The sequence below is a fragment of the Antedon mediterranea genome, chromosome 6, assembly GCF_964355755.1.
Source record: "Antedon mediterranea chromosome 6, ecAntMedi1.1, whole genome shotgun sequence".
Taxonomy (NCBI): Eukaryota; Metazoa; Echinodermata; class Crinoidea; order Comatulida; family Antedonidae; genus Antedon; species Antedon mediterranea.
Genome location: NC_092675.1, coordinates 25,996,760 through 26,022,794, shown reverse-complemented (window position 1 = coordinate 26,022,794; position 26,035 = coordinate 25,996,760). Strand labels below are relative to the sequence as shown.

Sequence of the window (26,035 nt, the reverse complement as noted above, 5' to 3'; positions counted from 1 at the left end):
TACTTTTAGTAGCTATCTAGGGCCTACTAAAATACTAGCTAGGCCTCGTCCAGTAGTAGTAGGCCTAGGGCCTAGCCTAGCTAGGCCCTTCTACTCTCTACTTCTAGGGCCTAGGCCCTACTACCTACTAGCCTACTACTATACTACTAGGCCTATAGTAGGCCTAGAGCTAGAGCTAACTAACGAAAGGAGCTAGGCCCTACTACTACTACTTACGGATCCCTACTTAGTAGCAGGGAGTTGTTGTTTGTAGTAGTAGTAGCTAGGCCTACCCTAGTGTAGGAGTTCTGGGCTGCCTTTTGTATGGCCTAGCTTCGAATTGAAAGATTCAACCAAATTATTTTATTGGGGAAGATCCTGTTGGAAAGTTGGACAACACATCATCGACATACATAGAGGCCCATCTACTACCCATATATTTTTGTAATGGATCATTCTTCAATAAGTGTCGGATAGAGACTGAAAATTCATCATTAATAAATAAAAATTCTTGACTTATATCATAATTAACGTAATATACTCTAGTAGCTAGATCAACTTTCGTATGCACTTTGAGGTCCAGAGAATTTGACTTCAGAAATTGGTTTAGGGTGGTCAAACAATCATTTTTGGCTTGGTTACACATTTTGAAAATGTGGCGAAAGGTCAAAAGGTCAGGGTGAAAGACCAAACACCAATATGTCCTTAAATCTGAACAACCACTGGTCACAGCGAAGTAATTTTGGTCTCAAATTGATCAGAAGGTATACATTTATATTCAGTCTAATGGGACATTTTAGTTTAAAATGACCGGAAATGCCAATTCTGACCTTTGACCCACAACCCAGGGCATGTATTTATCTCCGTAACTACTGGTGGTAGACACTTGAATTTGGTTTTAAATTGTTCGAAATATATATTTTGTTATTTGAAAAACATTTTGAAAAATGTTACAAAAGGTCAAAGGGTCAGGGTCAAGGGTTATATAAACAAATAAATAAAGGTACTTGTATCTCGGCAACCACTGGTCGCAGCAAGTCAATTTTGGTCTCAAAATGTTCAGAAGGCATGCATTTATATTCCGTCTAATGGGACATTTTAGTAAAAAATGATCAGAAATGCCATTTCTGACCTTTGACCCATATACCAGGGCATCTTCATATCTCTGTAAGTACTGGTCGTAGAAATTTAAATTTGGTATCAAATTGTTCGAAATATACATATTTACATTCATTGTAATAGAAAATGTGGTTAAAAGATGAACAGAAAATACTATTACTAATGTTTCAAACAAAAAACATATCTCTACACAACTTATCTTTAGACAGTAATGTTATGCAATATGATACTTTAAATTGTTTCAATTTCAAGTAGGCCTACTAGTTATTGCTGTCCACGAGAACATTTTGATATAAACGTCAAGCTCAACAGTTCTTTTCAGAATGCTAGAAGTAACTTGCCATGTGTATCCGATTAAACGCCCCAGGCATTTATTGTTCAAAAGGGTTTTTAGGGGGAGGGGAGGCATCTTTATTTGGGGTATAATATGGTAACATGTATAATCAAATAAATACCACCTAGATGTAAAAAAATACAGTAAAATTAATATAAAAAAATGATAACATTATGTCAAAATGCTTGGTAAATTGTAGATTATGGTAATTAATGAAATGTGTTGTGATACAATTATTTTGTAAATGCATGTGGCGGAGCGTTTATTCCACATGATGTTCTATTGAAGGGAATAGAGGCTTTTATTCAAAGCGGGTGTTAATTCGAATAAATACTCGAGCTCAACAGTTAAGAATGCTAGAAGTAACTTACTATAGTTACCCGAATAAAAGGTCCTGGCATTTAGTTATTCAGGGAAGGCGTTTATTTTGTTTGGGTGTAATAATGGTAACATGTATAATCAAATAAATACACCTCAGATAAAAAAAAAAAAATTAATATAATAAGAATAATAACTGGATTAAACCTCATTCTATCCTGTTGCAAGTACAATCATGTAATAAAAGGTATCAGAGACAACTATAATAGACCAATTCATTGTCATTATTCCGTAACACTGTTGCATAATATTTTTGAATGTTACGAAGTTTTGTCGGTGTATATTATTATACACGTCTGTTCCCAGTGTAGATAATAAAACAATATATGTTTCTGGAGATTTATTATCAATACCACTAGAAACTTTGACATGTTTTAGGTACTGAATTCATTGACAATAAAAGCATCAGAAGTTATCATGATAAAATCATACTACAACACTGTACTACAGTACACAAGGGTGTTTTCAGGAAAGCTGGACATATTGTACAATAGTAATGAAGCTATGTATTGGCATTTAAAAATATGCAAAAGATTGTTGTCAAATTGTAGTCACAAACAAACAGATGATAGAATGAAGATCCATTATGAGTGCAATTGTGTCAGGATAATGATATGTCATTGTTTTATAATCATTATACTGGCACCTGGAAGAGAAGATTCATTTAATGTTATCTATGACAGTGTCACTTTTATTCTAAAAGACAGAAACATTTCGTTAAAAAGCATAAAGAAGAAAACGAATCATGTAAAGTACCTTTTATCAGCTGAGAAACGAATTATAATTATTAAAATTAGAGTAATTATTCGAATTAACACCCGCTTTGAATAAAAGCCTCTCTCAAATAAACGCCACCATTCCCTCTAATAGAACACCATGTGGAATACGCCCGCCACATGCATTTACACAATAATTGTATCACAACACATTACATTAACTACCATAACCTACAATTTACCAAGCATTTTTTTCACTTTTTGATATTAATTGTGCTGTATTTTTTTTTACATCTAGATGGTATTTATTTGATTATACATATTACCATATTATACCACAAATAAAGATGCCTCCCCTGCCCCTAAAAACCCTTTGAACAATAAATGCCCGGGGAGTTTAATCGGATACACATGGCAAGTTACTTCTAGCATTCTGAAAAGAACTGTTGAGCTTGACGTTTCTATCAAAATGTTCTTGGGGACAGCAATAACTAGTACTTGAAATTGAAACAATTTAAAGTATCAGTTATTGCATAACATTACTGTCTAAGGATAAGTTATGTAGAGATATGTTTTTTGTTTGAAACATTAGTAATAGTATTTCTGTTCATCTTTTAACCACATTTTCTATTACATTGAATGTAAATATGTATATTTCGAACAATTTGATACCAAATTTAAGTTTCTACGACCAGTACTTACAGAGATATGAAGATGCCATGATATGTGGGTCAAAGGTCAGAAATGGCATTTCTGATAATTTTTGACTAAAATGTCCCATTAGATTGAATATGAAAGCATGCCTTCTGAACATTTTGAGACTAAAGTTGACTTGCTGCGAGTGGTTGCCGAGATACAAGTATCTATTTTTATTTGTTCATATAACCTTTGACCTTGACCCTTTGACCTTTTGTAACATTTTTAAAAATTTGCTACAAATAATAAATATTTATTTCAAACAATTTAAGACCAAATTTAAGTGTCTACGATCAGTAGTTACGGAGATACATACATGCCCTGAGGTGTGGGTCAAAGGTCAGAAATGGCATTTCCGGTCATTTTTGACTAAAATGTCCCATTAGACTGAATGTATACCTTCTGATCAATTTGAGACCAAAATTACTTCGCTGTGACCAGTGGTTGTTGAGATTTAAGGACATATTGGTGTTTGGTCTTATGACCTTTCACCCTGACCTTTTGACCTTTCGCCACATTTTCAAAATGTGTAACCAAGCCAAAAATGATTGTTTGACCACCCTAAACCAATTTCTGAAGTCAAATTCTCTGGACCTCAAAGTGCATACGAAAGTTGATCTAGCTACTAGAGTAATAGGCCTATTTAATTACATAAACCAAAAAAGATAATAACATTAATATTGTTAATTTTTATAAATATGTTTCAGAAAACCTCATCAGATCTTCAATTTTATGATCGCCGTATATATTTGATAACAGCATTTTTGTTAATGAAAATATTGTAAAAAGTTAGTTAATCATGATTTCATGCGATTTTATTATTCAAAATACATCTCTACATACATATAAATCTCAAACTTTTAAAGTTTTTGTTTGGAAAAAGCTTGTCCCACAGTTTTGTGTCGTATACCGTAACATAATTTAAAAGTACCGTCTACAATTTAGTGAACGGCAGGGAAAAAAATTGATTGTGCGTTGTAAACATGCGAAGATATGAAAATAAAATTAGTCGCACTTTCAATAAAAGAGGAAAAAAGCTAATAAAACGAGGTTTTAGAAAAATTACAGTTGCGTACCTTTATTGAATGTCATATCCGAACGGTATAGAACACATGTATAAAATAATTATAATTTCTGGTTTTTTTTCAACTGGAAGTACAATTTATTTACGGTATCTAGAAGTATGTACTCCGTCTCCGCTGTCAGACATGCCTACGAGGTGATCCTGGGCTGTCCTATGCTAAATACATCATCTCCGTCACGGTCAGCTCCGTCACATTTCCCTATGTTTCGTTGTGACGGAGATGGATATTTTATCCTTTTAGATCCTAAAATATTTCAGTAATGAATGCAATTAATTATGTGGTATACTGTAATTGAAATATAAACAATATTCTTATACTATGTCAATGGTATAGTAATATATTAGTTTAACAGAATTTTGTAAAACATCAGTGACAGTCTTTTTGGAATAGTAAATGGTTTTGAATGTATAACATCATACTAATAAATGTTAAAACAATCTTTTTTTGATTAATCGAGAAAAAAATACTGTATAGTATCAAAGAATTAATAATGGAAATAATGTTATAATTCCTAACCCATTATTTTTTCTATCTTTGTATATTCCATAAATGTGATGGATATGACAGCAACATGGAACCATGTATTTATAAAATACGAAATATATAATAAAGATTGCGCCAAACATACAGTACGCTTGCCATGTAATACATGTTCATTTATCTGAATAAAATCTTTTTCATAATAATACACCTTCTTTTGAACAGGAATAAAATAAATATTATTATTAATCAATTTCCATCAATCTTAATATTATTAAGTTATAAAATTCAGATAAAATTGTCCAGCTACGAAAAACAAAAATGGATCGAGCAGAACAAGCTGAAGAAACTTTGGTGGAAAAGGACAATTTGTTAAGTGCCATTACTCATGTTAATCAGGAAACAACTCTGAAAGAAAAGGACATTTTAAGTTTGCTTGCTTTTGAGAAAAAGTTCCCAAAAAGCAACACATTTGATTATTTTAGAAAACTGTTGAATCACAATCTAATTACAACCCAAGATGTGTCTCTGATGTATGAGATTCTATTTTTGATTGGGAACAAACGCTTGTGGACATCAGTCAAAGAAATAATGGTTGCTGATAACGGGAAGGTTCCAGACTATAAGTATGATGTAACAAAGGAGTCAAAACACTTTTCTAACTTTCGTCTGGCTTTGATTGAAGTTGGACATCAATTTACAGGAGATTTGACAGCTTTGAAGTGTCTTTATGAATTAAAAGAAGATTTCAGTTGCATTTGGAAATTACTGTTACACCTGGATGAGAAATTGATATTAAATCAGTCTGATGTGTCAACTTTGAAGAAGTTTCAAAGACATCTCCAAAAAGTTGGTGACTCCAGAGGATCAATAACAATTGAAAAATATGGTAGGCTGATAATGATTCAAACTAAATATAGTTTAAATGGAATAAATTAAATTAGAATTTTAGTAGACAAAAGGCCTAAAAATAATTGCAAGTCACCAATGATATGGAGCTGATCTAATGGTGTACTAAATGTTATTCAAACCACTTGTTTCTAAAATAAATGGTATAAAAAGATAAAAAATAAATGAAATTAGAATTTGAGTAGAAAATCAATTATTTGAGCTAATATTGTTATTTAAAACAGAATTTCAACTGGGTAAAAGTAAGTGATTCTATGATTTTGCAAAATACCCATTATAATGAACCATACCTTTTTTCAGTTGCAAAAAAATTCAAGAGTAGTTTTATTGGTGTTACAGAACAAGAAACTGTAGATATTGACATAGCAGATAGCAGCAATCCAACAGATATAGGTCAAAGTAAGTGAGACATAAAAAAACTGGCATATTTCGGTTTTTTTTTTAATCAATCAATATCTTGTTCTTGTTCAAATAACTATTTAATATTTTAAAATAAAAAACTTTAAAATATATTCTGTTTACTTTAACATAGTGTAATAAAAGCCAAAAATTATTTATTAATTTTACTTCCTTTTTAAAATGAACAGATTATTTCATGAAGTTGTTGTTTTATTAACTGAAAATTATCAAATTTAAACTTTGTTTTCAAATACTGTTTTGGTCTCACCATATCTATAATGAAAATCAGAATCCAGCCTTGTTTTAGTTAAGCCTGAAAAAGTTAATTTTGTTATCGTATTTCTTAATTGTAGGCAGGCCTTTGTTTTTTTGTTCTATTTCATTTATAGAAACATTTATAGTTCACTCTATTTTGTTAGGTTTGCCCTATGAACATCAGTTGCTACAGAAGCAGATAGAAACACAACTAATAAAATGTATAGAGACAAAGAAACGTGTACATAAAACAGCAGAAAAATGTAGAGTTCGCCTTGTACAGACTGGCAAGGATATGAAAAATAAGATTGATGATGTGGTAAGTGTACGCATACGTGGTCTTGAAAAAACGAAACAAAATAAAATTTCAAAACTTGAACAGAAAATTAAACAACTGGAACTTTTTTTAAAAGAGATCAGTAAGACATCAATTTCTGATTCGTTGATGGATGAAATTAAAGGATGTTGTCCAGATTGCATTGGTTATTTCAAACCAATAAGTAATATTCAGGATGATTTGAAAAAATTTGAAGACATGGTTAATGAATATTGTCAGTGTGTTGATTATATACCAGTAGATACTAGTAAATGTTCTATCAGCTTTCCTAAAATATGTAAATTTGAAAACAATGAAACAATAAGGGTAGAAGTTGATTTAAGAGATTCTGCTGGTAATCCTGTAACCAAAAGTCATGAAGATACACCTGTATCAGCACATTTAATTCTGCAAAACTCTGAGAATCAAGGTAATTATGAATTGGATAAGAGTCAGTTGGAAAACCGTTGTACCCTACAATTTAAGTGTAAAAGCAAAAATACAGGATTGTGGAGATTGGGCCCAGCGTATGTTTGTGGTGAAAACATTTCAAAACCAATTGATTTCAACTTGACAGAAATCATGAAGTGGCAAGAACCTCAGCATGTATTTGATGTATGCTTCACCTCTCAAAGAAAGTACCTTCTTTGTTGCAACAATACAAACACAATTGTCAGATTTGATCGTAGTAGTAGTTGTGAATGTTTTTCAACAGGTGATAAGAGTAAATTTTTTAATATTTGCTGCATTGATAGTAAAATTTTCCTTACAGAGACAAATGCAAAAGAAATTATTGTTCTCGATATGTTAAATGAAATGAAATGGGAAATAAGCCAATTTGGCAAAGGAGATTTTGGCGATAAAGGAATACCACAAGGTATTGCAGTTTCAAAAGAATCAGGGAATGTCCATGTTTATGTGTCAAACAATGTAGGAAATTGCGTTAATCATTACATAAACGAAAAATTGTGTAAACAAATTACAATTCTTTCTACTCCTGATAACAGAACAGTATCAATATCACCCTGGTTTCTTGATGTTACACATACAAATGATAAATTGTTTATTTGTAACAACAAAGCCACACATTCATCATCAGGTGATGAAGATGACTCAGAGATTTCTAGCAACACTTGCTTTGTTGAAGTTCTTGATATGAAATCTAATATGTGTGTCAAGTCTTTGAAATGTGATTATGCTGTTTGTGTTGATGAAGAGTATAATATTTTCTTAGGTATGAAAAGTCGTATTTTAATGTACGACAAAGATTTTAAATTTGTGAAGGCAATTTATAGTGAGGAATGCTCACTTGGACTTTCAGCTTCCAATGGGCGTCTCGCTGTAGTCTATGGTAATTCAATCAACATATACCAGTACTAATAACTTGAAGTTGCCAATTAGAGTTTGGTTCAAGGGTGCAACAATGTACCCACAACATTTGACCAATCACAAGCAATAGAATTAAAAGCTTTAATGTATTTATATACAATAGAAGTTGTTCTCTTGCATTAGTTTCCTAGAAACTTCATTAATATAAGGAATACTGTATAAATACTACTTTGCTGCAGTTTGTAGATTATTTGATTGTTTAAGCTTTTCATTTTGCCATAATAACATATAATTCCCTTTGAAACTTTTTACTTCATGATTTTATAAGTCCTTTACATTAGTAGTAACTAATTGTTATTTTGCATTTTTTCATGGAAACTATTGTTTGCTACATTTCTTGTCACCGACTTAGGTGCTATTTAAATCATAGTAAACTTTAACGTTTTAATTTATAATTTTAGGCAATGAATTGATAAAACATATGATTGTATGTGATAATGCATATTTGAATGCATTTGAATTTAATTTTGAATATATTCATAACTGCCAACTTATTAATTTAGTTTTACTTTTGTAAATGTTTTTAGTACTTTTAGTAATAAAAAAATAACAATGCAGTTTTATTATTCAGTTCTGGACACAGGATTTTTAAAATATTCACCCTAAATTTTGTTAGGCTAGAAGTTTAATTTTATTGATTTTAAGAGGCTATCACGTTTAAAACAATATGTTCAATGTAAAGTGTGTATTCAATAATCCAACATGATTTTTCGTTACTAAGGACATTAATACTGTAGTATTTAACTTATGAAAATTGTATTGTGTATAATAAATAGATAAATAATCTAAAAGTAAAAGATGTAAATTATATTATTTAACTAAATCCTTTGTACAATTTTGTGCAACACCCATTGAACACATTCCAGTAATTGACAAAGTCTATGTTTTGAAATTTATAGTAGAGTAAAGCAAACTCTTTGATACACAAGTACTTATTTATAATGCAATATTATAGATTTGTATTTGAAAACATTTTAATTAAGTAAATTAAACTTAAAGAAACTGACTAGTACCTTGTGGTATGGTCTTATTCATTATAAATAAGAGTACTGTATTCATGACAGGTATTTTGGTATAATGATTAAAATTGAGTATTACTGAAATGTGTTTATTTTTTAAATTGTATTAAAATCAATTTTATTGGCTAGATGAAAATAAATCATATGCATTTTTGTATTTTTAAATATATATTGCGTTTTGGAATTTGATTTTAGAGTCTAGCGTCACCATTTAAAAAAAAGTTGTTTAATGTCCAAGTTTCATATACCGGTACATACAGTGGGCACTTCATTAAATAAACATCAAATCCCTACTCCCTGATTCTCTGAACTTCCAAAACCAAAATGTTGTCTATTACAGTAATTCTTTCGACTCGATTGCTAAATTGCTAAAGGGTCTGATTTTACAGGAGTTTATGTACATTTTCAATTCAATTTTGTAGGAATAATTTCAATACATCAAAATCTATCTAAAGTGATCTTAAATTGTTAGTACAAGATTACAAGAGACAAGAGTTTTACTTACTTTTTTATTGATGAAAAGTTATTTAAATTACAAAAATAGCATTATATAAATGCAATAACATCAGGGTCGCAACATGGGCCCAAACACAAATACATTTCAGAGACATTAGTGTTTGAAATTACAGTCAAAGCATACACAATAGCCTCTGCTCCAAGAGGCTGGGACTGATTTCACACAGAGGAATGGAAGACTAAGAGCCCGTTCGGATGGAACAAATTTACACGTGTAATGGCCGCGTGTGGTGTAAATTTTGAGATAAACTTGCTGTTTCAAAAATCCACCTCATGAGGTGGATTTTTCAATTCCACCTTAAACCGCAAGCTGATTAACAGCAAGATAAGGAGCAATTTGACCTTAATAGTATAAAGAGATGCATGAAATATGACCCTGCTGGGTATTTTTTTGTTAGTTTACACGTGTATAAATATGTTCATCGTCCGATCGATCACCGATTACACATGTAACTGATTTTACGTCCGAACACAGCCTAAGGTATAATTCCAAAACAAAAATTTGTCCCTGAATCAATTATAATTATCAAACTAGAACTCAACATCAGACAAACAAGAGCCATAACAAAAATAAATGATTCTTATGTTTTTTATGGAACCTACAGTATGTTGTTTACATTAAAACAGATTGCAGAATACAGTATATCATGTTTAACTACAATTACGGTATGATAACTACAATAAAGTTGTGTTTACTTTAATACCTAACATTTATTTCAGATAAAATGAAAATAAAAAGACATTTATAAGGTTCTAAAGATACAATAAAAGATTTTAGATTTTAATATGCATAACACAAAATAAATGTAAAGATTATTCTTTAAATCTCTTTGGGCAGATATAAATGGTAACAAAATCAATATGATTTACACATTTGTTCCCTTGGAATATCTGGATGCATCTATCATATAGTGTACATTTTATAAAACTAGAGAGTCAACCAAGTGACAGCAAAGTAATGGCTTCATAGAATCCTAAAAAATAGTATCTGTTCAAAAATATTATTTTGATGAAAATTGTATGAAAACCAAATATACTGTAGCACCCAAAGCTCAACAATCAGATGTAGTGGTATATGAATTAGTGGGCATACTGTACAGTATCTGATTTGCCAATATTTAATGGTCCATCTCAATGGTGGTTTGTTTTTTCAGTAATGATTGTGTTGGAGTTGACTCTCTAGTTGTATTAGTAATAACTAACTGATTAATACTGAATATCCAAAAATGGATATATTCTATTCTAAAATGTATATTGGAATTCCTGCTTCCAATTCAGTACAAAACTATTATTCTAGCACCATATTATCACATTGGACACCTCCTAAATTATACAATTTGAATTTGAACACAAACTTTAACTTATACAATTTTTCAAGTTAAAGGCATTTGTACAAAGTGTACAGCAACTGACTATCATGTAAACTATTATTTTCTATCAGCACAGTTGACCTTTGACCTCAGTTGACCTTCCATCTAACATAATGTTTTCTATTTGCATTACTGAGCATTACAGTAGGTTATTTGCTGATAAAAAAACTACAAAACAAAGCATTAGATGGACATGGACCATGTTGATAGAAAATAAGGAATTTATATGATGCATGGTTAACTGGGCCAATAGTTTTTATTTCATAAGGTTACAAGGCAATTTGCTAAACTCATGTGCAAACAATCGGGTAAATAATTTAACCTGCCCAGGCTCTTATAAAATATGTTGCTGATGAGTACACAAATCAAAGAACAAGGGACAGGATAATTTGGCAGGTTCAATTTTCATGCTGTTTTTTTTAAGCAATGAAAAATGGCAACAATATCAACAATTTTAGCATTAATTTGGAAACAAGGTTTTAAGAATGCAAACATGTTAAACATTGAAGACAAACATATTTTTCTGTACAGAATATTAAAGCAGATTCATAAATATAAACATTGTCCACCATCCTATCTATCATAAACATAATATAATATGGAATTATATTGCTTTATCTAATAAGGCAAATATGGCAATTTAATTTTAATAGTTGAACATGCTATTTGTTCAAAATATATAATTTGTACAATATATCATACATTGAAAATAATTTTAAGTTTTTTTCTTTTTTTAATGTTCAACATTTTATTTTTTAAACTGGCGTCTATACTGTAATTGTACAGTGTACGTGGAACACCAGTCTCCTCCTTACCTATAATTAATTATCTGACTACATACTATTTGTTCAAAATTTATAATTTTTACAATATATCATACATTGAAATATGAATTGAAAGAAAAAATGTTCAGTTTTTTAATGTTCAACATTTTTTAAACTGGCGTCTATGCTGTATTTGTACAATGTACACGGAACACCAGTTTCCTTACCAATAATTGTATTGTACAGTAAGCTATGGAATTATTGCTTATTATTTAACAACTTAGTGGCAAAGAGTTATCAAATATCAAAGTCATACGGTATGATACATTACTTAAGTTCATACTAAAATATATTTGTGAAAAATAATTGATATCACCGTATAAGGTTATCATGTTGCGTATCATTGTCTCTCCTGAAATAAAAAGAATAAATAGGATATCAATTTAGAGGTTTTGGTAGTAAATAAATAAAGTTTCTCAATGATGTTTATTATTTATTTAAACCTTTATTATGAAAATAGTTGAAGTATTAAAGACTCCAAACTGCCAATTGCAATTAGCAAGTTAATTAATTTAGATAAATTTGAAAGAAATGAAAAGAAAATCATTTTAACTGACCTTAAAGGACAACACGAAAATAAACTTGATTCATCTGACTGTACTCTGAATGTACCAGATTCTGGAAGATCCGTACACATTTCCACGAATGATGTCAACTCACTGGTTGGCCATCCATTTTGTTGGTAATCCTAGAAAAGCATATGTCAGAATCTTATTCAGGAACTTTATGCAACATTATATTGTATTTAGTTCTATTCAGCCAACTTTCACAATATCAGACTCTATAAAAACTGGAAAATCTACCAAAATCTTTTATGACATTAAAAAATATCTGATTTCCTGAATTTCTTGAAAACGTCCTTGAATAAATTCCATTTTCATGCTCAAATAATGATTTTTATCCATTGAATGGTACAAATATTAAGCGAGTAGGATAGTCAGGTTTTCAACAATTGGAAATATTGGGGAGTACGGCGCACACTACAGGTTAGTTATTGATTATTTTCACCAGCCTACAGTGTTGTACAAAATGATATTTATAAAAAGGTGATGGTACAATTAGTATTTTTGAAATGATAGGAAATAATGAATGTGAATTGAAATCAACCAATCAAATGGCAAGGATACACTTATGTGTGTTATAATTATGTACTTACTTTCAGTGTTTCATAGGTATCCATGATGACTGCGATAAACAAACTGAGAACAACGTATATGAAAAGACTAATGAAGGAGTAGAGATATGCCTTACTGAAGTACCAAACCATAACACTCTTTTCAGACATTTCAGCGAATGTAGCAAACATATCATCTCCATTCACAAGAGAATACATACACTCCACTGACCGAATTAAGGTTCGAAACTAAAGGGAAAAAATGTTACAAAAATTGTTATTAACATGATTATTAAAAGCATATAATATAATGATTATACAAACTTATTAGCTCTCTCATCTCTTAAAAAAAATTAGCTAAACATTTCATACAGTATACCATTATTATTAATGAAGTTGAGAGATGCTATAACAAAGATCACTAAACTCTAAATCTGCAACCATGCTAAATCTGCAACCACTCTAAATATCTCTAAATCTGCAACTATGCTAAATCTGCAACCACTCTAAATATCTCTAAATCTGCAACCATGCTAAATCTGCAACCATGCTAAATCTGCAACCATGCTAAATCTGCAACCACTCTAAATATCTCTAAATCTGCAACCATGCTAAATCTGCAACCATGCTAAATCTGCAACCATGCTAAATCTGCAACCATGCCAAATGTGCAACCATTCTACATCTCTCTAAATCTCTCTAAATCTGCAACCATGCTAAATCTGTAACCACTCTACATCTCTCTAAATCTGCAACCATGCTAAATCTGTAACCACTCTACATCTCTCTAAATCTCTCTAAATCTGCAACAATGCTAAATCTGCAACCACTCTACATCTCTCTAAATCTGCAACCACTCTAAATCTCTCTAAATCTGCAACCACTCTAAATCTGCAACCATGCTAAATCTACAACCAATAACTTACTTTGTAATGATAAGGACCTAAAACTATCCAACCACAGAATGCGTAACCCATGTATATTGCGCCAGCACAAAGCAAGAACCTCAACATATTAGGCATCGCATTCTTCATTGTCAAGATCAAAATCTGCAAGAATCAAATATACAAAAAATACAACACAACTGAGTACAGTAGATCATTACATTTGATTGGAGGATTGTGTGTCATGCAATAACTATTCCATTGAACGCTTATGTCATCAAGAGTGCAATTTTAGTGTTATTGAATTTATTCACAATATTTATTGTATTTTTATAATTCAATAATTTGAATAAAAATAACTTGATTAAAAAACACAGTTTGAATAAGAAAAATGTTATATTAATTCAATGGACAATATTGTTTACTACTTACATTGTATTTAGAAGAGAAACCTAAATATCTTAAGATTCCGCACCAGACAAGTAGGCACCCAATACCAAGTAATATACTGCATAAATCGTAACTTGAAGAATTCTTTTTAAATACAAAAGAAAGAAATGTAAAGAGACAATATAACTCACTCAAAAGGGCTGAAAATAAAATAAAGGATGAGCTCAAACATTTGATTCTCTTGAAATGGTGATCCCATCAGGACTCTATGGGTCAATTCCTATTAAAAAAACAGTTTTTGCGCGACATGTCATCGAAACACAGATACGGATTCCTATTATTATCCGATATAATGGAAATTACAGAGCTCATAATCTTGGCTTGCGTTAAATAAATATAAGACAAAAATAAAATAACAGATAACTCCTGTAAAAAACTTGATGGTGATTTTGATGCAGTCTGTAACCATTTTTTTATGTCGGGAGTGGACAAAAGATAAAACCTTATGTGTATATTTAATTTAAGTTATATAATGGGGTATAAAATGTGGAGCATGACTTTCTGTTGCACATGAGTGGATTTACAATGCTGTACATGACAACAACATAGATGATCTGGTGGTACTGGACACAACAGCAAATCTTTTGGCGTTGAGCAAAAAGGAATCAAATCCATGTTTCACGGAACAAACTTCTAAATTCTCTCCACCACCAATCAAATTAATCAAAATGCTATAAGTTAGAGAATGTGAATGAGTTAAAATGATCATTAATATTATTAATCATTATTTATATTAGTTAAAATATTGAAATGATACCGATATGATATAGAAATATTAGCAATTATGATTTAAAGTTATTACACCTATAAAATTTAACCATGACATAAACCCTGTTAATGTTATCCATCTTGGAATATATACAACTAAATATGGTTAGATAACCAAATCTTTAATGGCCGTATTAACCATTCACACTTAGCATACTTGGAAAACACTAACACTCTCCTATCTAAAGTGATAATCAATTTTAAGGGAAATACTTTATTGAGTTATAAGTGAAATATAAATTTATGTAAGGGAACTATCTCAGTTAAGTTAACTTAATACGGCCACTGGTCCCTGTTTGAATTGTGCAGTTAAACTCTTTAGAGATTAATTAAATAATGTTTTGTGTTCATTGAAAAGCCAGAAAATTATCATGAGTTAAGGGCCTGAATGCCCTAATAGTTTCGGCTTCATCTTGGTTAATTAAAACCGTCAATCTTTTAACTCATTAAAAATATTCTACATTATATATTTCTATAATGTTGGTTAGTTTTTAAAGGCATATGCTGGTTGTTATGTGGGTTGAATGTATGCAAACATTTTAAACATGAAATTATGGTTTTGACTTCATTCTGGGTATAATTTAACCAGTGTAGCATAGCAAAAATCCAATGCAAAACAATGTTTTTGTCTACTAGACTGACAGTTGATTTTACTTTATAAGCCTTCTATTTATGATAAGCCTTCAATAATAGGAAACAAAAAGAAATTAAAATAATGCATTTAAAGCATAACATTTTTATAGTAGCAATTTCTACTTTATTTATTTATATTTAAGGTTATTTATTTTTAAACACCTGTAAATATTTAACTATACTAATGAATTTTAGAGTTTAGCAGTCTATTTTTAATACAGTGGAGTGTTTATTCATAAAAAGAGCAAGTAATTTTATGAACTTACTAAGTTCTACTGTTATATTGCATATTTTTCATGTAGGCCTAGGATAGTACTGGCAGGCTAAGGCCTAAACCTTTTTGGATTTTTTTGGAGGTGGTGGGGTTTGCAGCTGCTACAACTTACCTTACGCTTCTATTAAGTATTAGTTTAATGAAAATAATTTATAAAGACAATTGGTTTAGATGATAATTTTAATGATTAAAAAAGTGAAACTGTGCATAGATGGTGCTACACATTATTGGCTTCATAATCCCATTCGAAAGGAATATTGGTGGCCATTTTCATTTTAACAGCTCATGGCAATTGTTTTAATTCCTCTAGAAACGTATAATCAAATATTGTCACTGCATACAAAAACACATTGCATTTAAAAAAAAGTGTATTATCACTGAATATGAAGTTAAAAACGATTGGTGAGGATGATGATACAGTATTGTACAGTAAAACAATTACAAACATTGTACATAGACGATGTTGCATGTGATACACAAAACAGTTGAATTGCATTATTGTTATAGGATGAAGGAAAATGATCATGGACATTTTTATGTTAAAAGATCCTGCAGAAGAACAAAGCAAAAAAGCAGAAAACTAACTATTCTCTACAAAAAAAAAGATGTGATTTACTCCACCACTGAAGGCGGATCATTTAAGCTCAATGCTAATTATACTTTAAAAAATGTGAACTACCATACTGACTAAGGTATAAGCTCATACTCATAGTCAATTTGGGGGTTGGATTTTGCAGTAGTATAATTATTATACCCAAGTCAATACAGTAATTGAATCTTACCAACATTCTACGTATTAGTATCAGCTGGGAATTAAAATAGATAGAAACGCAGCTTTAGATTTAGACTAGATACAAAAATGCCATGGAGTTATATGACAAATGGAGAGTCAATAAGGAGAGAGTGAAGTGATTTTAGCAGGGCGGGGAATCCTCAAAATGGCTGTCGTATGTGTTCAAAATATTATTTAATAGTACAGTATATACAATCAAAAACATTTGTTTAATAAAGTATAGTTTTTATGATAGGATATATTATGGTAATAAAATGATGAAGATCATCAATATAAAATAAAAAAAATGAGTTGATATGATTAACTTGCGCATTTACCAATATCTAGTGATGCGTGACTGTATAATGAGTTAAGGTTCAAACTTGCATATCTGATACAGTATAACAGCAGATTTGATGATGGGAACAGATCATGAAAAATGTTTATCTTACACATTTGATTTAAACTTAATCTCACCTTCTCTTCAATTTGTAGCTTCCACATTGAACCAAAAATAACCAACACATCACTGATTAAAATCTCAATAAGCCAAAAATCATAAAACTTCAGTCGATCACTTGAAGTTAAAGACTTCTCAAAATGTTTCTCAAAGAACTTGAGTGTTTTCTGCAAATTACAAATAAAAGTGATTGTTTGATTGATTGTAAAGCTTGGTTACCACTAGGACACAACGTAATGACATAAAAGCAACACAAGTGTGTTGACCAATGACAACCGACAGTTCGAATAATCTATCGCTTGTGATTGGTTTTTTTAGTACTGTATAGTAGTTTCAATTTGTTGAGTTGCCATAAAAAGGGGGAGCCTGAAATGCCAATACAATAAAAAATACATTCAAATAAAGTTTTCCTTCAATTTATTACTAAAATGAATAAACAAACACAGGCAGTTGAATAAAATAGGTAAAGTCCCATATTTATTCTGAGCTCATTGTACTAAGCTGTGGCATTATGTGGTAGGCCAGTTTCCTTATTTACAGCTAAGTGGACTTGGAGTTGTTCTTATCTAATAAAATCAAATAATTATTTAAATAAATACTAATAAGGAAATCTTATATTGCACCGGTTTCCATCCCAAATTTGAATGATCATGGTGCATTGACACAACAATGCAATGAATGAATCATGTATTAAAGTCAAATTCCGAGCTGATGATAAATGTCTTAAGCTTTGATTTGAAGGAGGTCAATAAATGAAATATTGCACAATACAATATAATATTCAATTTTGTATTTAAAACTTTTCAAAATGAGTATACCTTTTTCATCTTGTGAGCATTACACAGTGACCTTAAGCACAGTAACAGCGATAGGATGGACAACAAGGTTACAACAACGTCAAACATAATCATTAAGTTTCTGGTTGTACTGAAATTCAATTTGCCTATGAAGAATACAAAATAAGCAATTATGAACAATGGGAAATGTGTATACATAACCAAGTCTTCAATTGCCTGCTTGGCAGAGCAAGCTCCTATCGCAGTACCTATGAAACAACATTGACACTATTTGAAAAAGAGTTTTTGAGGGATTGTCTCAAATATCAGAGTTACTCTGGGTGAAAAGTATTGTACTGAAGAGTTCATATAGTTTATGTTTATACACAATTACAATTACATTTACAACACCACCCAACAGTACACCAAAAAGAAGCAAGTGCTTTTCAGTTCGGTAACTATTATTTAAATACATCTACATGTACATACATACAACATACAACAACAACAATTATGTACAAAAAGGTAAAAGCATTGGTCGCCCACGACTGGTCAGCACCTACAGTGAGGCACTCCCTTGTGGGGATGCGGGGAAAATTACCCTCTACTTTAATAGCGACCACCACCAATCAAAGTGACCACAACAGTTCACCTACTGTAGTATAAATAATATACAATATCTATGATTATACTCGTCTTGACAAATCCAGTTACCATAAGCAATGTAAAAATGGTTTAAAAAGTAAATCTTTAAATTAAAGGAATTCTCATCAGAATACTTAAGCAGAGATTTTGAACATTGTAGAGATCTTTAAAACTATGTGGCAAATCTTTCTAAATATTTATAATTTGTGACAATAAAGTGTGGTATGGCTATATATGGACGTGATGATGTCAAATCACTACCATATTTGGGTATATCACTACCATATTTAGGCACGTCACACTTTTAAACACAGTCACAGTTTAGACATAGCTTAACATGGAAAACTAGTTAATAAATCTTACCTCCTTTAATGCTACCTTTACATTGGAGCTGGAAGTCATGTGTTTGACTAATTTCTGGCCTCAATCTGCCATTATGTTCACTATTGGAATATAAAATCTGAAAAAAAAAACAACAAGAAACAAAACTAAATATTATTGAAACAGCTCATCTCAAATTACATGTTATCAACAGTACAAGCTAATGTGTTTATAAACAAAATATTATTGTAAATAAATAAATATTATTGACAGAGCTCATCTCTTTAAATTGAACTCATGCTGATGAGGTATGCCAGGGAATGTCTGTACCAAAGACATCAAATTAATTTTATATTTCATGAATTATCTAACTACTACTAGATTTTGTTTTTATAACATAAAATGTAATCCTTAGTTTAAAATGTTTATCCATCTTTTAGTTTACCTACTTCTTCTTCCAACTTACTTGTATATGGAATAATACACAATCTGGAGAGGATAGGTGTTTCTCTAACTTGAGAAGAAAAGTTTTCACAGAGAAATTTACCTTTGCTTCTACCAAACTAAGTAAGACAAAACAGGAAATGCAATAACATCAAAGAAGACTTTTTTTAATAAAGTCAACCATAAGTGGTAGTTGCCTGTTGCTGGGATTAACAAATAAATAAAATAGCCACTTCTTATTAAGTGTTCATATTCAAGGCACAATACATTTTTTTAAATTATAAAAAAGTATTGAAGATAAATAACTCCTAAGGTGTGATTTGTTAATAATGTGTAGTTTGGTTGTATCTTGTAATGTAATACACCAGGGTAAACCCTTACTCGTTTTGAATAATGTATTAGGTTCTTTAAAGTGCACATGAGCTAGATTATAGTACTCTGCTAGGAATTTTCCAATTCAGGTACAAAATAAAGGCCCATGCATGAGGGTTAAATGAGGAGTTTTCATTTTTAGGCTAGATGCACATGGTGAAATGCATTCTCAATGCATAAACATTTTTATTATATAATACAGTACCTATAAATAGTCCTACTTTAATTAAATTATTGTGAGTTTCTTTTTTCTTTTTCACATTTTTACTAAAGTTTATAAATCTTTTGAAATTCTTATACAGTACCTGTCAAAGTTAATTTCTGGTTCATTATGATTTCTCAGATATTCTAAAAAAGAGAAGTTTGATGCAGTATCAACCTTAATTTGCCAACACTCTGAAATTAAAAAATAAATAAAATTAGAGCACAGTGATTTATTCCAGTTTAAGTTTATCATTTGAACTTTATTTCATTGTACAAAGAATATTACCAATACAGTTATAATTTGTTTAATTTTTATAAATATTGAAATACATATATAGATAAGTTTCTTCAATCATTTTATAATTAAGAAATTTTATTTACATTTTTTAGATAAAAAAAACACAAAAATATTTCTATTATTACGGTAAAATACAATAAAAATGCAATTTTACTTACCTGTTTTTTTTGTTAGGTCTACAGAATATGTATTTTCAGATGCAGTAATGTTGGCATAATATGTCTGGCAAATGTCTACCTGATGGTGTTCAGTGGAATTATCCACATACTCATACGATCCTATAGCAAGATCTTCTAGCTTGGCAAACTAGAGTTTTAAAAGAGAATTAATTAATGAATTAATAACTGTTAAATACAATGATTATATTCAGCAAAGAGAGGTTGTACTATGGCTCAGTATCAGTACTATAACGTGTATATACTAATGTCCATACTACTGTCCTTATGCATCCCTTGATGAAATTACCATACATACATCATCAAGAATAACCAGGTTGTAATGTTATTGTATTTAAATAAAGAGATCATTATACTGCAGTTTAATGCCTGACGAGTGCATGTACTTTGACCTGTTACTATAAAGTGTAGAGTACTGTACATTATGCTGTGGTTACTAAGCTTAATCTAGACATTTCCTGCGATGATACCCGAGAAAGGACAATTGAAATTTGTACTAGAAATGTGTTTTAGTAGCAGGAAGCCAGAGTTTACAAACTATTCACAAATATTATTTTATTTTTCATACTGTATGTTTCATTCATTTTCACAGCTTTGTGATATGTGAAAAGGAGATTGTTTCAAATTCAGGCGCAGATTAAGGTGGGGGCTAACCATGCTTTTTAAAATAATTATTTATGAATCTATAATGCTGGATCCGCCCCTGGTATTTCAGTGTTTTTCTTAATGTAATAGCAGAAAAAAAATGGTTGCAACAGATTTATATCAGACAGTGGCACTTTCTTTTCTGACAAAGTATACAAAGTTTATTCCATTTAAAAACGTATGGTATAAAGTGTGGTACAGTTAGTTCTTTAAAAAAGTTAGTTTTGATTAATTTACCAAAATTTGTATTCATTTATTTTCTACACAGTAAGTTTCAAATAGATCGCCCTCTAGTGAATATATTATTTTTTTGTTCATTTGGATTCATTACTATACCTGATTCACTGCATGATCCACGTGATCATAAAATTCTTTTTTCTCGTATATAGCATAAAGATTACGAGTATTCGGATAGGCAAAAGAATCATATGCATTGTCCCACTTCAACATAAACATGTGTTCAAACGCCCATTGGTTTCCTTCCAAGAACGTCACAAGAGAGAATTGATTGTAGCCAAACAAGCATAGCTGAAAAAAAAAAACTGAGAATAGACGTTTGAAGAATGCAAACCAGTTTTTTTTTCAATTTGGTATCCTTTTGAACTCTTTGTACAGACTGCTGCCTGCCTCAATCAATATAATTTTAGATAATAGGCTAACACAGCAAATACAGGTAAATAAAACTATTTACAGTCAACTTTCCCTATACCAGACACTGTTATGCTAACCTAATATGGCAGGGCTTTGGAAAAGTCAATTCTATTCTGAATATTTTTAATGGTAAAAAAGAAAATGGGAAGATTTGGAACTAAAAAAAAATCTGATTTTAGGAGAGTTTTCAGAGAGACAGTGGACAAATGATTCATTGCATGTTTACTGTACTGAACATGTGACAATAAGTGACAAACGTGACAATGAATTTAATCCGATATTGGTATCCATCACCAGAATGAATAATACATTTACTGTAGGTGTTAACCTCACAGCTAGGTCAATAAACAGTGACAGAAAGCATCATCCAAAGTACTGTTTTGTACTGTATAAAAGTAATCACATGATCTTGTAACAGAATCCCCTTTATTAATATGAACATTTTAAGAAAATGTACTTCTGTAAAATGAAACTCATTTTATGAAGAGATGATAACCACTTAAACATATGATTGCAATATATTATTACAACTAAGAAAAGAAATATGAATACTGTATGTACTGTAAGAAAAACATATAAATTGTTAAAACCTACTTGAACTGTCACAAATATTATCTTTAATAATTGAACACCGAGTTTCCATGGTTTCCTTCCTTTTGCTTTATACTTTTGCCATGTGTTCATAAAAAAGTACTTTAACATGCGTCGAAAGCATTCCACCTCATTTGAATGTCCCTCAAAATAAGTACAATTTAAAGTGCCGTTTTGAGGTGGGTTTTCATAAGTGTTTGCCCTTGAGCGGGTTGTCGCAGTGACGCTTCTGCTGGTATCCATAATATCTGGTAGTTCTGTATGAAAATATAAAACACATAATGTATAAACTTCTTTAAAACCCTTTAAAAGAATCCTCAACTCAACAACTTGACAAACCACTCTAGATGGTGCTCTTTCTCCGCTCCTCAAAAGACCTTGTAATTTTAGAGAATTACTATTAAAGGTATCATTTACAGTAGAGAAGATGGTATATATTAATTTGTTTAAAGTTACTGGTACAAATCCTATAACCACTTCAGTACACAGGGCTCGAAATTTACTTTTTTTTTCGACTAGCAAAGTTTGCTAGTTGTAAAAAAATTAACTAGCAAAATCAGCAGCATAACTAGCAATCACAATTTTTTTTCGGTAAAATAGTTAAATTCTACACAAATCTGAATTTAGTTAGGTGTAGACCTAGGCCTAGCTTTTAGGTGTAGGCCTAGCTAGCTAGGCAAAGCTGTAGTAGTAGTAGTACCCTTTTTAGCCAAATTAAAAAAAGATCAAGACATGCTTTCATGCTAGCCAAATCAAGGGCGTTTCGGCCTATGGACGATTCGTCCCGAGATGTTTCGGCCCACTTTTTTTTAGGTCGAAACATCAAACTTTTAATTTGAAGCGGAATAAAATTGACTAGGCCTATGTATAAAATATTATTGCCGATGACAAAACTGTGGGGGGGTGTTTACTATTTACGAATCTATTAAATACGCGCTTCGACCACTGTGTAGGCAAAATATTTATTTTGTTAAATCCTTAAATTGATAATCGAGTATTCTGTAATCACGTGACTGATGATGTAATCCTTAGCGACGTACTAAATGCACATGCTTTTGTGTTGGGGAAAAGCTTGCTGTTTATAATGCACATCGTTAACAACTATGCTACCACATGATTCACGGTGCTATTCGCGTTTCCTTGACGTAAATTGGCGGCGTGTAAATGAAACAATTGTTTTCACCAAATTGGTTCCTATTAGCCGTTGTCGACATAGCGATTTGCGGCTAGCGTGGCTAAGCTAAAAAGTACGTATTTTTTCAAAAATTACACTAGCAAACATTTGCTAGTTTTGAAATTTTCAACTAGCAATTATCAAGAATCTACTAGCAAAATGCTAGTTTGCTAGCGTGAATTTCGAGCCCTGGTACAGGAGGTAGGCTAGTTTTGCAAAAGCTGTTTTGTAGCCTTCTGCATCCAAAAATAAAAAATTATGTAAAAGTATCTGTTCAGTGCACATTAAGTTATTACAAAATCTTCAGTAATTGTTCCCACATAGTGTGGGCGATACTATAGGGATATCAAACAATGGTTACACTGTTACGATCAGTACCACTGTACAGTACTACTCTGTACAGTACTGTAGAAATTGTATAGTAAATATAGCTTTTTAATACACTTAAAATACATGACAGAATGACATACAGCACACTACCAATCTGAACTGTATGTCAACACAAGGGCACAATGCATGGTGTTGTTTGTTTTTGCTTTCTAAACATTAAACCCACAAATTAAGTGTTATTTGAAGCTACAGGAAATGTTATCAAATTGTTCAATCAAACTCCTACAATTCTCGAAAGCCAAAGTAGATACTTATAATGTCCAAATGTGAAGCAATTTCCTTGTACTGTATAAAATTGTTTCTATTTTGGATATTTTAACATTAAGAGGTATCCTATTTCTACCAACATTTCATTTCTTTCTATTTTTAGCATATTCGCTAATATCAAATTTGCGAAGGGAAGGAAAGTTGAGCCTTTTAGTGTTACTACAGTAAAACAAAACAAACTATATTAGATTGTTTAATATTTCTACTAAAGTGTGCAAACCTATTAAAGATAAAATTACAATATATAAAAAAACATAGAATAAAATTTATTCCTAATATTAGATGATGTTTAACAATGAAAAAAATAACCAGTTTTGTCCAAAATAATTATGTACAGTACACAGTAAAAAAAATGTAATTTAAAATGTGTCTAAAGGACTTTTATTTCTATACAGCATCAACACAAATTAAAGAAAGATGTTCACTATAAATATACATAGCATAACAATTTTTCTTAAATTAGATTTGATGTTTAATAAAAAAAACAAAAAACTAAAGTTAAAAATGTCAAAAATAAGACACAAAAAAATCCCTAAATTTTTTACCTATTAGTCATACATGGTTTCTATCTTTGGTTTTCTTGACAGAATAGTAAAAAACAAAATGATAAAATTTTTTAAATATAATATGTATCTTGATGGATTCCAGCATGTATTATAGAGAGAGGCATTTACTGTCAACGGTCCTCTCTACTTCGTGCTATTTGTCGATGGTTGTTACAGAAACCAACATGTTTTTATTTTTGTAATATGTATCAGACAGATTGTCTAAAAATAAAAGTTGAATAAACCTGTTTCATTTCTACAGTTAAGTACTACAGTAGTATCCTCAATACTCCTAATATTCTTTATATTTATAAGTCAATAGAAAGTTATATTTTGTTTCTATTTCTATTATCATTTAAAATCTGTTTTTTTCTATTTTAGTTTATCAAAAATGGTGTACATGCAATTAGTACAAAGTACAAGATTAGATAAACAAGATAGGGTAACCATTCATAAATGATAAGAGGTCTGACCTGGCTGACAAAAGATTGATTAACAGTCATGTGTCAAACTTTAAACAATGGGATTTTATTTTCACCTGGGCAAAGCATGTACTGTAATACACTGTACAAACAATGTCAGTGAAATATTAGTACAAAGAAAGGATTATTAATTATCATCAGAATCCAAGAAATGTATGAAAATATTGTTTATACAGAATATAAAATCATCTTTCATTTCAAATAAAAACAAAAAATGTAACAAGCATCCTGGGTCACAGCATGGGGGACCAAGCATATGCAGGGCAAAACAAGACAACAAATAGGTAAAGGGTAGAAAAAAACATATCATTATCGGCAGGCATAAAATTCAGATTGTTATAAAAAAATTACAGCTAAAAATTACATTATTACTAGGCCTAGGCCTATAGGGAACAATTTTCCCATTCCATATGGACGATGGTATAGCTACATACCAATCAATGCCGCTAGGCCTAGCCTTCTACGAAAGATGACGTTTAAACACGGAGTTACTGTAAGTGTAAGTAGAAGATGGCCTAGCTAGGCCTCTAGGCCTAGGCCTACCTAGCTAGTCCTAGCTAGTAGGCTAGCCAAGCTAGCCTGAATAGGACCTAATAATTTAGGCTAAAAACATTTGATAATAAACAAAGACTCACCGTCGTCTGTATTGTAATGATCGCGAACAGATACACAAATACGACTGTATCTACTCATGTGTCTTCCTTAAATAATTTGATAATTTCCGTAGTAATTTTACGTTGGCGTAAAAATGTCGTCTCGGACTACTGTCTTGTGTCTTGTGACCCTTTTTCTTTGTTATGTGTCATGCTTGTTCAAGCATGACTTAAGTTCTTTTCATACATAAAACTATATATTTTAAATTATAAAATTATGTTTTAAATGATAAATAAAAATACAAAATATAACAAATTTATT

The 26,035-nt window shown here is 30.8% G+C and overlaps 2 protein-coding genes across 3 annotated transcripts; one reads left to right on the top strand and one right to left on the bottom strand.

Moving 5' to 3' along the window:
• The first annotated feature begins 5,050 nt into the window (after window positions 1-5,050).
• On the top strand, window positions 5,051-8,383 carry LOC140051680 (uncharacterized). Of its 2 annotated transcripts, none has more exons than XM_072096971.1 (3): window positions 5,051-5,676; window positions 6,036-6,095; window positions 6,515-8,383. In XM_072096971.1, exons 1-3 carry the CDS (start codon window positions 5,109-5,111, stop codon window positions 8,044-8,046), a joined length of 2,160 nt encoding a protein of 719 aa, XP_071953072.1. In that variant the 5' UTR covers window positions 5,051-5,108; the 3' UTR covers window positions 8,047-8,383. The 2 variants fall into 2 exon arrangements, with proteins under 2 accessions (XP_071953072.1, XP_071953071.1); XM_072096970.1 differs by having other exon boundaries at window positions 5,997-6,095.
• A 1,214-nt stretch (window positions 8,384-9,597) lies between these two features.
• On the bottom strand, window positions 9,598-25,881 carry LOC140051305 (mucolipin-3-like). The gene is made up of 14 exons (XM_072096474.1): window positions 25,756-25,881; window positions 22,266-22,519; window positions 21,357-21,548; window positions 20,358-20,505; window positions 20,003-20,093; window positions 19,348-19,444; window positions 18,924-19,020; window positions 17,958-18,082; window positions 17,157-17,306; window positions 14,215-14,316; window positions 13,825-13,947; window positions 12,941-13,147; window positions 12,342-12,472; window positions 9,598-12,136 (listed from the first exon to the last, which is right to left on the bottom strand). The coding sequence occupies exons 1-14, from the start codon at window positions 25,811-25,813 to the stop codon at window positions 12,097-12,099; spliced, it is 1,815 nt and encodes a 604-aa protein (XP_071952575.1). The 5' UTR covers window positions 25,814-25,881; the 3' UTR covers window positions 9,598-12,096.
• Window positions 25,882-26,035: the final 154 nt, after the last annotated feature.